The sequence below is a fragment of the Chiloscyllium plagiosum genome, unplaced genomic scaffold (genome assembly GCF_037043375.1).
Source record: "Chiloscyllium plagiosum isolate Xiang-an unplaced genomic scaffold, Cpla_swu_hap1 HiC_scaffold_6, whole genome shotgun sequence".
Taxonomy (NCBI): domain Eukaryota; kingdom Metazoa; phylum Chordata; class Chondrichthyes; order Orectolobiformes; family Hemiscylliidae; genus Chiloscyllium; species Chiloscyllium plagiosum.
The window spans coordinates 104,074,635-104,087,404 of NW_028270144.1; the positions used below are offsets into that span (position 1 = coordinate 104,074,635).

Sequence of the window (12,770 nt, forward strand, 5' to 3'; positions counted from 1 at the left end):
AGTTGCCTTAATAATGGCTTTGATAGAAGAGGGAAAGTAGATGACCTACAATTATTGATCAATTTAAAACAACAAGCCCTAAATTGTAAAAGAAAATTGGAAAACAGAGTATAATTATTTCCAACAGTTAATATTATCCATTGATTTTATGGCATGAATTTTCATATTGAACGATGAATTCTAAATATTTTTGTGCATATAGTACCTCAGTTCAAGTTAACTCTAACTGAAAAATTCTAAATTAATGCATGAAGCATAAACTATATTCAACCTTTCCATATCAGTAATAGCATCTGAATATAATATGATCTTACCATGTTTATCATTTGTGGATGTTTAGATTATGTTTGATATTTGATATTTAGTTCATCTAATCTGATAAACCAATCAAGGTATCCTCCCCATTTTCTATAGGTGCTGTGTATGGGTTTTTGTACAATGATGATTTATGGAATGATAGAATACAGACCATCAAGTCCGTACTGCCAAGGCTACACTGAATCTAGTCTCGCCTTTCAGTCCAAGGCCTATAGGAAAGCAATCCTGAGTTCATCACATGTTCTCTAATGCCCATCAGGCATTCTACTTCACAATTTACAGTCTCAAAAATGTTATTGTTCCAATTACCAATGTGAATTTGCAGTGTTCTCTGAACCATTCACTCTGGAAATAATCCACATGGAAGAAGACTTTTTTCAGCTTATGAATGCACCATTGCACGATCAAACCAACAGTGCTATCCTAAAAGGGTACTTGTCACAAAAGCTGGTGAAGTAGATTAACAGCCATTCATTATTTTATTCAGTGATGCGAGTTTCATTGAAAAACTTCACAGTTGAAATAACTCCACAGAGGCTAGTATCCAGTCACCGAGTTACCCTTTATTTACGCATGAACAGTCCTTGACTTTAGTACTATCTCTTCAGAGTCAGGTCCCAGAGTCCTGTTGTCTGTCAGTCAGGGCTCCCTAATTGGACTATAGTAACAGCCCCACTGAGGGAACTCATATTCTAACCTCATTACAATCACTACAATGTTGACTTTTGAATTACCTGGAGGGATAATTTGAGATATTGGGAGAATGTTAGCTTTTACACAATCCCTCATTGGGATTGGATTGAGGGATAACATCTGAATGAACTTATTTTAAAAAAAACAGTGGAAATCTGACTTAGCATAGGTGTGCTCAAAGGTGGCTGACTAACATGGTCTTCAGAGACAGGGCATGTATCTCAATATTGTAGTGATGTCATATACCACAGCTTTTGCCTCTATTTTATAGTTTAAGCTCTTTGGCTGTGTTTACTGTGCCTTGGGAACCTTGGCAATTGGAGGGAGGTGCAAACAACTTAAAACCAGCAAATGCTGTTTAGCCTGTGGGTCATAAGAACCAAGAGAGTGTTCTGATGTTTGGTCTCATCCCTGATATTCAAAACCCCCCCCAGTGCTCACCCTCCTCACCCCATCTCCTGACAGCCTGTTAGAAAGTGCATGGTTGTTGGGACAAGGATGGAGTCATAGCACGGAAACAGACCCTTCAGTCCAACTCGTCCATGCCGACCAGATATCCTAACCTAACCTAGTACCATTTGCCAGCACTTGCCCATATCCCGCTGATGAAGGGCTTTTGACCGAAACGTCGATTTTACTGCTCCTCGGATGCTGCCTGAACTGCTGTGCTCTTCCAGCACCACTAATCCAGAATCTGATTTCCAGCATCTGCAGTCATTGTTTTTACCTCGTTGATTTTAACCCTACTACGAATCCTCTTGCAAGGATGCCTGCCTTGAAGAAGTTTTCCTCCTCTCTCTACAAGAATCTCAGGAAGTCCCTCTCCCACTGCAACTCAGCACTGTCCCCATGACTTGTCCTACCTGCCTATCTTCTTTTCCACCTATCCACTCCACCCTCCTCCCTGACCTATCACCTTCATCCCCTCCCCCACTCACCTATTGTACTCTATACTACTTTCACCCCACCCCCACCCCCCTCTAGCTTATCTCTCCACCTTTCAGGCTCTCTGCCTTTATTCCTGATGAAGGACTTTTGCCCGAAACGTCGATTTCGCTGCTCCTTGGATGCTGCCTGAACTGCTGTGCTCTTCTAGCACCACTAATCCAGAATCTGGTTTCCAGTATCTGCAGTCATTGTTTTTACCATATCCCGCTGAACCCTTCCTATTCATATACCCATCCCAATGCCTTTTAAATGTTGTAATTGTACCAGCCTCCACCACTTCCTTTGGCACCTTATTCCACACATGCACCATTCTCTGAGTGAAAAAATTTGCCCCTTATATCCCTTTTACATTTTTTCCCTTTCACCCTCAACCTATGCCCTCTAGTTCTGGACTCCCCACCTCAGGGAAAAAATTGGATTAGACTTGATGAAGATCAATGATCTATAAACACTCAAATTTCAAATTAATGCATGAGGAATGACTGCATGGTATGGATAAACATAAGAAAGACTCATTTTTATTCAATTTACACAATGAATATGTTGATATAATCAGTATATGCTTAGTTTGTGCTTCTATCTTTGTCGATCCCATGGGATATGAGATAGTTCTCCATTTAGAGTCACAGAAATGTACAGCATGGAAACAGACCCTTCGGTCCAACCCGTCCATGCAGACCAGATATCCCAACCCAATCTAGTCCCACCTGCCAGCACCCGGCCCATATCCCTCCAAACCCTTCCTATTCATATACCCATCCAAATGCCTCTTAAATGTTGCAATTGTACTAGCCTCCGCCACTTCATCCGGCATCTTATTCCATATCCGTACCACCTTTTGTGTGAAACAGTTGCTCCTTAGGTCTCTTTTATATCTTTCCCCTCTCACCCTAAACCTATGCCCTCTAGTTCTGGACTCCCCGACCCCAAGGAAAAGACTTTGCCTATTTAACCTCTCCATGCCCCTCATAATTTTGTAAACCTCTATAAGGTCACCCCTCCGCCTCCAACGCTCCAGGGAAAACAGCCCCAGCCTGTTCAGCCTCTCCGAGTGGCTCAGATCCTCCAACCTTGGCAACATCCTTGTGAATCTTTTCTGAACCCTTTCAAGTTTCACAACATCTTTCTGATAGGAAGGAGACCAGAATTGCATGCAATATTCCATCAGTGGCCTAATCAATGACCTGTACAGCTGCAACATGACCTCCCAACTCCTGTACTCCATACTCTGACCAATAAAGGAAAGCATAGCATATTCCATTATTAGCAAATGTTGCTTTGGCTCCCATCCAACATTCCACCATTTGTAACTGGTTCATTGACAATAATGGAAGTATTAAAAAGCCAGTATTTCTAGTCACAAGGTTTGTCAGCAAAGCCTGATGCTTGGCACAAGCAGTATCACTAAAGATTGCTGATAACAAAGTTCAAAGGTTAGTTTATTCCCTGGGCACGGTTACAATGGCATTCCTCATTTCATCACTGTGAGGTCTTAATCGATAGGTTGTAGTGACAGAGCTTGTGATAGGCACAAGACTTTTGTTAACCTTTGGTTTGGTAAAAGACTCATTGCTGGTTAATTATTTTCTGGGAAAATTCCAGCTTTGAACATTCCCCACGCGTTACTTTAAAAATGAATTATTTCCTTTGTCACTATTTATTCCAAGATTATTATTAATAACTACTGAAACGGTAAAAACATTTGAAAAAATAAGAATTCTCCTAAGGCAGAAGAGATCTAACATGATCTGGATTAAGCATACCCATTTCCAGTGGAGAACTTTTAAAAAATAGTTTCAAATTGGAATATTAAACCGTGATTAACACTAAATGAAATCTTGCTTCATGACCGATGCGGTCTCATGTTCTGTGTTATCCAAGTAGCCTTAGCTTTTAAGGAACTGCTTGTGCGTAACAATATATTCCTCTGCCTCAGTCCGTTACAGAAGGGTGAATGGGACTGTGATCTGTTACAAGTTTCTTACGTTCCATGTACTAAAAAGGACGCTTTGGAGGGCGAATGAAGACATTGCTGAGGTTTGAGTGAACGCACATGATCTTCATCCCGTGACCCCAGAAGCCCAGCGTTTTAAGATCCCTCTTGTCTCCAAGCGCCTGCCTGTTACTACTCTTCAGCTATGGCTTCACCTCGCTTGGAAACCTTTTGTTGCCCCACAAGGGATGCGGCTACGGATTTTGTGCTGGGCTTTCAGCCCGTCTTCTTTAACGCCATCTGCGTTGCTAGCGCCAGTTTCAGCCTGATTGGAACCCTCGCCCAGGTCTTACCAAAACGGAGACTTGGCTATCGCAGGTTCAGTCAGTATCCGCTTCAGAAACCTTCCGCCTCGTCTAGAATCCTGCTGATCATCAGTATCTGTGACATTCTAGGCTGTATAGGTGGGTGAGATGATACTTATTGGTTTGTTGTCTGAACCTCAACAAAATATGATAATCGTGTGGCTGGCCTTGGTAATTCCGAATTGCAAACATATTGCTGTTTTTATTTAGTCATGTTCAGGCAGTGTGTTATATAACGGTTGGAGTTGAGCTCTACAAAGATGCAAAATACTGTAGTTGCTCGAAATTTGAAACTTAAAAATCTGGCCCCCACAGATGTCACCAGACAAGATGGGATTGACTTTTCACCTGCAAATATTTTGGACAAGGTGTAGGATAGGTATGTAACAGATTGGGAAGGAATTTGACTTCCCACCCATTCAAAATTACTCACCATTCCCTATTTTCCAAGTTACTTGAGGCTTGAATGTGACACCACTGTATTGTAACTTGTAGTTCTCATTCACATTTGGCAAGGCTGTCTGCACTCCAAGCTGGAAGATCGGAGCAGGAAGTTGGAAGGAATCTGAGGTTGCCATGGATTAAGGAAACAGTCTCTGGAATAAAGTTAGTGTTGTGTGGATGACTGATATTAAAAGGAATTGCAGATAGTGGAAGGGAAAAGTTTAAAGACCCCATGTGAAAGCATAAGACCATTCCTTCTACTCCCTAGCTCAGAAGGAATCATCAGAGGAGTTGACTAATAATTTGAATCCTGTTGGAAGGAGAGTGGGCTTGCTGAATCTTTTTGTTCATCAGGACAAACACAAATGTGGCATGTTTCATGGCACATTTCAAATGATTTCTCCTGTAGTATACAATTTTTTTTCTAAAGATGGTGATCGCATGTTGATTCTTATTGGCTGAGAGGTTGTCATGGAGAATGCAAGACTCCCCAAGCTCCTGAATAATTCAAAGGGAAAAGTCTGGAACATGTACCTTTTTTTGTTTGCAGGGAATGGTTCCCCTTGTCAATTTTAACAAGCAGAAATGAGCCACATTACAAGCTGAACAGATTTGAGTATTTACTCCAGTATTGATCAATCTCTTGTAAATGTCAAGCTGTGAATTTTAGCCATAAAAATTAACTCTTTCTATTTACCAACCACACTCTCAAGTTAAATTCTCCCTGGTGCAAACACACTTGATCATAGAGGATGTCATAGAGTCTGAGAGTTGTATAGCATGGTGACAAATCCTTTGGTCCAACTCATCCATGCCAACCAGATGTCCTAAATTCATCTGGTCACACCGCAGGTTAGAATTGCTGAGGGAGACAGTGAATGGGTGACCAAAAGGCAGAAAAGAAAGAGGAAGGCATTGCAGGTGTCCCCTGCAGTCATCTCCCTCCAAAACAGGTTGGGGGAGATGGCTCACCAGGAGAGGGCAGCAGTTGCCAAGATCATGGCACCGTGGCGGGCACCGCTGTTCAGAAGGGTGGGAATAAGACTCGTAGGGCCATAGTCATAGGGGATTCTATTGTGAGGGGAGTAGATAGGCGGTTCTGTGGCTGAAAACGGGACTCCTGGATCGTATGTTGCCTCCCAGGTCCTCGGGTCAGGGATGTCACTGATCAGCTGCAGAGCATTCTAAAAGGGGGAGGTGGACAGCCAGTTGTCTTGGTGCATAAAGGCACCAACGATATAAGTAAAAAAACAAGATGAGGTCCTGAAAGAAGAATTCAGGAAGCTAGGAGAGATGTTAAAGAGGAGGACCTCGAGGGCAGTGATCTCAGGATTGCTACCAGTGCCACATGCTAGCCAGTGTAGAAATGAAAAAATAGGCAGGATGAACACGTGGCTTGAGGGATGGTGTAGGTGGGAGGGGTTCAGATTTGTTGGAAACTGGGACCAGTTCTGGGGAAGGTGGAGCTATTACAAAATGGATGGTCAACATCTGAACCAGACTTGAACCAATGTCCTTGGGAGAGTTTTTGCTACTGCTGTTGGGGAGGTTTTAAACTAACGTGGCAGGGGACTAGGAACCAGAAGAGAAGACAAGTAGACAGTGAGGTGGAAACTGGATACAATAAGAATCATGAGGATAGCATTAATAAAGGGAAGAGTAGAGTCATAGAAATGTACAGCATGGAAACAAACCCTTCGGTCCAACCCGTCCATGCCGACCAGTTATCCCAATCCAATCTAGTCCCACCTGCCAGCACCCGGCCCATATCCCTCCAAACCCTTCCTATTCATATACCCATCCAAATGCCTCTTAAATGTTGCAATTGTACCAGCCTCCACCACATCTTCTGGCAGCTCATTCCATACACGTACCACCTTTTGTGTGAAAAAGTTGCCCCGTAGGTCTCTTTTATATCTTTCCCCTCTCACCCTAAACCTATGCTCTCTAGTTCAGGACTCCCCAGGAAAAGACTTTGTCTATTTATCCTATCCATGCCCCTTATAATTTTGTAAACCTCTATAAGGTCCCCTCTGTAAAGCTTCGAGGAGAAAGTGAGGACTGGAGATCAGCTGGAGATGCTGAAGAAGGGCTTATGCCCGAAATGTCAATTCTCCTGTTCCTTGGATGCTGCAAGACCTGCTGCACTTTTCCAGCAACACAATCTTCAGCACCTCTATAAAGCCTGTTCAGCCTCTCCCTGTAGCTCCGATCCTCTAACCCTGGCAACATCCTTGTAAATCTTTTCTGAACCCTTTCAAGTTTCACAACATCTTTCCGATAGGAAGGAGACCAGAATTGCACGCAATATTCCAAAAGTGGCCTAACCAATGTCCTGTACAGTCACAACATGACCTCCCAACTCCTGTACTCAATACTCTGACCAATAAAGGAAAGCATACCAAACGCCTTCTTCACTATCCTATCTACCTGCAACTCCACTTTCAAGGAGCTATGAACCTGCACTCCAAGGTCTCTTTGTTCAGCAACACTCCTTAGGACCTTACCATTAAGTGTATAAATCCTGCTAACATTTGCTTTCCCAAAATGCAAAACCTCGCATTTATCTGAATTAAACTCCATCTGCCTCTTTTCAGCTCTTGGCCCATCTGGTCCTGGTCCTGTTGTAATCTGAGGTAACCCGCTTCGCTGTCCACTACTCCTCCAATTTTGGTGTCATCTGCAAACTTACTAACTGTACCTCTTATGCTCGCATCCAAATCATTTATGTAAATGACAAAGTAGAGGATCCAGCACCGATCCTTGTGGCACTCCACTGTTCACAGGCGACCAGTCTGAAAAACAACTCTCCACCACCACCCTCTGTCTTCTACCTTTGAGCCAATTCTGTATCCAAATGGCTAGTTCTCCCTGTATTTCATGAGATCTAACCTTGCTAATCAGTCTCCCATGGGGAACCTTGTCGAATACCTTACTGAAGTCCATATAGATCACATCTACTGCTCTGCCCTCATCAATCTTCTTTGTTACTTCTTCAAAAAACTCAATTAAGTTTGTTAGACATGATTTCCCTCGCACAAAGCCATGTTGACTATCCCGAATCATTCCTTGCCTTTCCCAATACATGTACATCCTGTCCCTCAGGATTCCCTCCAACAACTTGCCCACCACCGAGGTCAGGCTCACTGGTTGATAGTTCCCTAGCTTGTCTTTACCGCCCTTCTTAAACAGTGGCACCACGTTTGCCAACCTCCAGTCTTCTGGCACCTCACCTGTGACTATCAATGATACAAATATCTCAGCAAGAGGCCCAGCAATCACTTCCCTAGCTTCCCACAGAGTAGGCAGGAGCAGATGAGTATAAGAACTGGTGGCCTGAAATACATCTACTTTAATGCAAGGAATATAGTGTGTACGGCAGATGAACTTAGGGCTTGGATTGGTGCCTGGGCGTATGACATTATTGCAATCACAGAGACTTGGTTGAAGGAATGGATTTGGCAACTACATGTTCCAGGATATAGACGCTTCAGACAGGACAGTGAGGGAAGTAAAAGGGGGGGGGGGGGTGGAGTTGCGTTGCTGGTCAGGGATGATATCACTGCTGTGCTAAAGGAGGGCACTATGGAGGGCTTAGTGAGGCATTATGGGTGGAGCTGAGAAATAAGAAGGGTGCAGTTACATTGTTGGGGCTGTATTACAGGCCTCACAACAGTGAGCGTGAGGTAGAAGAACAAATAGGTAAACAGATTATGGAAAGATGTAGAGGCAACAGGGTGGTGGTGATGGGAGATTTTAATTTTCCCAACATTGACAGAAATACACATGGCGTCAGAAATCTGGATGGGGTAGAATTTGTAAGAAGCATCCAGGAGTGTTTTCTAGAGCAGTATGTCAATAGTCTGATGAGGGAAAGGGCCATATTGGAACTGGTGTTGGGGAATGAGCCAGGACAGGTGGTAGAAGTTGCAGTGGGGGATTTCTTTGGGAACAGTGACCACAATTCTGTAAGTTTTAGAATACTCGTAGACAAAGATGAGTGGTCCTAAGGGAAGAGTTCTAAACTGGGCCAAGGCCAATTATATCAAAATTAGGTAGGAGCTGGGAAGTATGGATTGGACACAACTATTTGAAGGGAAGTCCACATTTGATATGTGGGAGGCTTTCAAGGATAGGTTAAAGATAGTGCAGGATAGGCATGTCCCATTGAAGGCAAAGGATAGGAAAGGCAAGATTCGTGAACCGTGGAGGACAGGAGAAATTGTACAACTAGCCAAGAGGAAAAGGGAAGCATACATAAGGTCTAGGCAGCTAAGAACAGAATGGGCCCTGGAGAAATATCAGAAGAGTCAGACTGGTCTTAAACAAGGAATCAAGTGAGCTAAAAGGGGTCATGAAATAGCTTTAGCAAGCAGAATTAAGTAGGGAAGATGTGTTGGGTATGCTAGAGATTATTAGGGTGGACAAATCCCCAGGATCGGATGGAATCTATCCCAGGTTGCTGAAGGAGGCGAGAGAGGAAATAGCTGGGGTCCGGACAGATATTTGTGGCATCCTTAAACACAGGTGAGGTGCCAGAGGACTGGAAGGTTGCTCATCTTGTTCCCCTGTATAAGAAGGGTAGTAGAGATATTCTGGGTGACTACAGACCAGTGAGCCTGACGTTAGTGATGGGTAAGTTGCTGGAGAAGGTACTGAGGGATAGGATTTATTTATATTTAGAAAAGAATGGGCTTATCAATGATAAGCAACATGGTTTTGTGTGGGGGCGATCGTGCCTTACCAACTTAATAGAGTTCTTTGAGGAAGTGACCAAATTGATAGCTGAAGAAAGGTCTGTTGATGTCATATACATGGACTTTAGGAACGTGCTTGATAAGGTTCCCCATGGTAAACTAATAGAGAAAGTGAAGTCACATGGTGTGCAGGGTGTTCTAGCTAGGCGGACAAAGAACTGGTTGAGCAACAGGAGACAGTAATAGTTGAAGAGGGTTTTTCGAAATGGAGAAAGGTGACCAGTGGTGTTCCCCAGGCGTAAGTGTTGGGGCCACTGTTGTTTGTGATATACATAAATTATCTGGAAGAGGGCACTGTTGGTATGATCGGCAAGTTTGCAGATGACATGAAGATTGGTGGAGTAGCAGAAAGTATAAGGGACTATCAAAGGATACAGGAGGATATGGATAGACTGGAGAGTTGGGCGGAGAAGTGACAGATGGAGTTCAATCCAGACAAATGTGAGGTGATGCATTTAGGCAAGTCTAATTCTAGAGCAAATTATACAATGAACAGAAGAGCCTTGGGAAAAGTTGATGGGCAGAGAGATCTGGGAGTGCAGGTCCATTGTATCCTAAAGGTTGCTGCACAGGTGGATAGTGGTCAAGAAGGTATATAGTATGCTTCCCTTCATTGGACGGGGTATTGAGTGTAAGAGCTGGCAAGTAATCTTAAAATTGTATAAGACATTGGTTCGGCTGCATTTAGAATACTGTATACAGTTCTGGTCGCCATATTACCAAAAGGATGTGGATGCTTTGGAGAGCGTGCAGAGAAGGTTTACGAGGATGTTGCTTGGTATGGAAGGTGCTCGCTATGAAGATAGGCTGAGTAGGTTAGGTTTGTTTTCATTAGAAAAAGGAGATTGAGGGGGGACCTGATTGAGGTTTACAAGATCATGAAGGGTGTAGACAGGGTGGATAGAGACAAGCTTTTTCCCAGGGTGAAGGATTCAATAACAAGAGGTCACTCTTTCAAGGTGAGAGGTGAAAAGTTTAAGGGGGATTACACGTGGTAAGTACTTCACACAGAGGGTGGTGGGTGTTTGGAACGCGTTGCCAGCAGAGGTGGTAGAGACAGGCACGGTAGATTCATTTAAAATGTGTCTGAACAGATGCATGAGTAGGTGGGGAACAGAGGAATACAGATGCTTAGGAATTGGGCAACAGGTTTGGACAGTAGATTTTGATCGGCTCAGGCTTGAAGGGCCTGTTCCTGGGCTGTAAATTTTCTTTGTTCTTTTATCTAGTCCCATTTGATGCATATACCCCTCAACCCTTTCTATTCACGTACCATCCATTAAATGTTGTAATTGTACCAGCCTCCACCATTCCGTCTGAAATTCATCCCACACACACATCACCATTTGTGTGAAGAAGTTACCCCTAGGTCCCTTTTATTCTTTTCTCCTCTCATCTTAAACCTATACCCTCTTGTTTTTGACACTCCTCTCCTAGGGAAAAGACCTTGGCTATTCATCCCATCCATGCCCCTCATGACTTTGTAAACTTCTATACGGTCACCCCTCAACCTCTGACACTGCAGAGCCAAAAGCCCCCAATCTATTGAGCCTCTCCCTATAGCTCAGACCCTCCCACCCTGGCAACATCCTTGTATTCTTTCATGAACCCTTTCAAGTTTTGCAACACTTTTCCTATAATGGGGAGATCAAAGTTGAATACACTATTCTAGAAGAGGCCTAACCAATGCCCTGTACAGCCACACCAGAGCCTCATAACTCCTATTCTCAATGCATTGACCAATAAAGGCAAGTGTACCAAAAATCACCTTCACTACCCAGTCTCCCTGTGACTCCATCTTTAAGGAACTATGACTTTGCATCCCAAGGTCTTTGTTCCGGAACACTTCCCAGGACCCTACCATTAAATGTATAAGTCCTGTCCTGATTTACCTTACTAAAACATTGAAGGCAGCTGCTCACTCCTCGTGTCTGAGGACCCTAACACTGATGTTGAGGCTTTTTATATACAGCTTTTGTTTTTTAATGCAATTAATTACTATTTCCATATAGGTTTTGTGTCTAAGGTTTTTTTTAAAAAGTACTCTTGACTCCCTTTAATGAGTTACTTTTGGAGGTGGAGTTGGGGGACCAGTCTCTGACCTGGCAATAGACAGATGCAAGAGGATGGATTTCGACTTTTTCATCAATGTTTCTGCTGTCTGAGAAACTCTACTTTTACATGACTATATATGGTATCAAAAATTGATTTGTTAGTGTAGCTATTCACATTAAGTTGCTTGGACATAGACCTTCAATTTGCTGAAATATAGACATTTTGTCAAAGCTTTTTCTGTTGCACTCGATTGGAGGATTCAGAAGAATTATCAAGGTAAAACTGAAATAACATTTATATAGTAGAAGGAAGTGCAGACTGGTTTGCAAATGAACTCTGGTAATGGCATTGCCATGGAGAAATCACCAGTTAATGATGACTGACAGTCAAACTTTGTTTATAGTTTAAACTAGGAAGGTTGAATCTGATATCAAGGCATTCTCATTCTGAGAAATGAACTAGAGAATGGTTGGTGTGTGTGTTGTGTGTGTGTTGTGTGTGTCTTGATATTCTTGTTTTATTTTTCAAGCAGAAAGAACATGTGTATAATAGGTCTAGCTTGCAGACAATGCAAGGGAGCCATACTGACAATTCTAAATTGGGTGTCAGCATTATTCTTCACACACTTGGGTTATGTAGCAAATGCCATCCAATGTAGAGTCACAATGAACAGGCCTAAAGCTGTCACTTTTGGTCCTAATAAGTGTCCATTGTGTCCTTTTGAAAACAGTGTCCCAGAAATGTGCTACTCCTTTCAAAGTGAGGATAGGAATGTGGAAGCTATCTGAGCTGGTTCAAACTAATGGCCTCTCATGCTCCTTAAAGACTGTTACAGATAATTGGGAAAGATGAAATGAATTATTTTATCACTTTCTGTAAGGAAATGATTTTTATTAAAAATTCTTCTGTTCCTTTTCTAGGGGGAATAGTTTGTCCTCACTCTATCAAACCTGACGTTTTGTTTTTTGTTTTGAGACATCTCTGGTCTCTCCTTTCTGCTAAGGAGAACAATGGCAACTTTATCAGTCTCTCCACATAAGGTCACACATCTCTCTATCATCTTAGAAAACCAGTTCTGGAACTTTCTAAAGTGTCCAGAGTCGTGCACGAAACTCCAACTAAGGTCTAACCACTGATATGTGAATATTGAGCAAGAGTTTCTTATTTTTGCATATAATGCTTCTATTTCGGAAGGTAAATATTATACGCTTTCTTCTTTTTATCAATTTACTGTCACTTTTTTGAGAGTCAATGAAT

General features: G+C 42.7%; 1 protein-coding gene across 1 annotated transcript in view; it reads left to right on the forward strand.

Annotated features, from left to right (window-relative positions):
• The first annotated feature begins 3,993 nt into the window (after window positions 1–3,993).
• Window positions 3,994–12,770, forward strand: part of gpr143 (G protein-coupled receptor 143) — a 93,540-nt gene continuing 84,763 nt past the window's right edge. Inside the window, exon 1 of the mRNA XM_087988312.1 lies at window positions 3,994–4,356. Coding sequence (XP_087844438.1) covers window positions 4,098–4,356 — 259 coding nt within the window. The 5' untranslated portion in view covers window positions 3,994–4,097. The remainder of the gene's footprint in view (window positions 4,357–12,770) is intronic.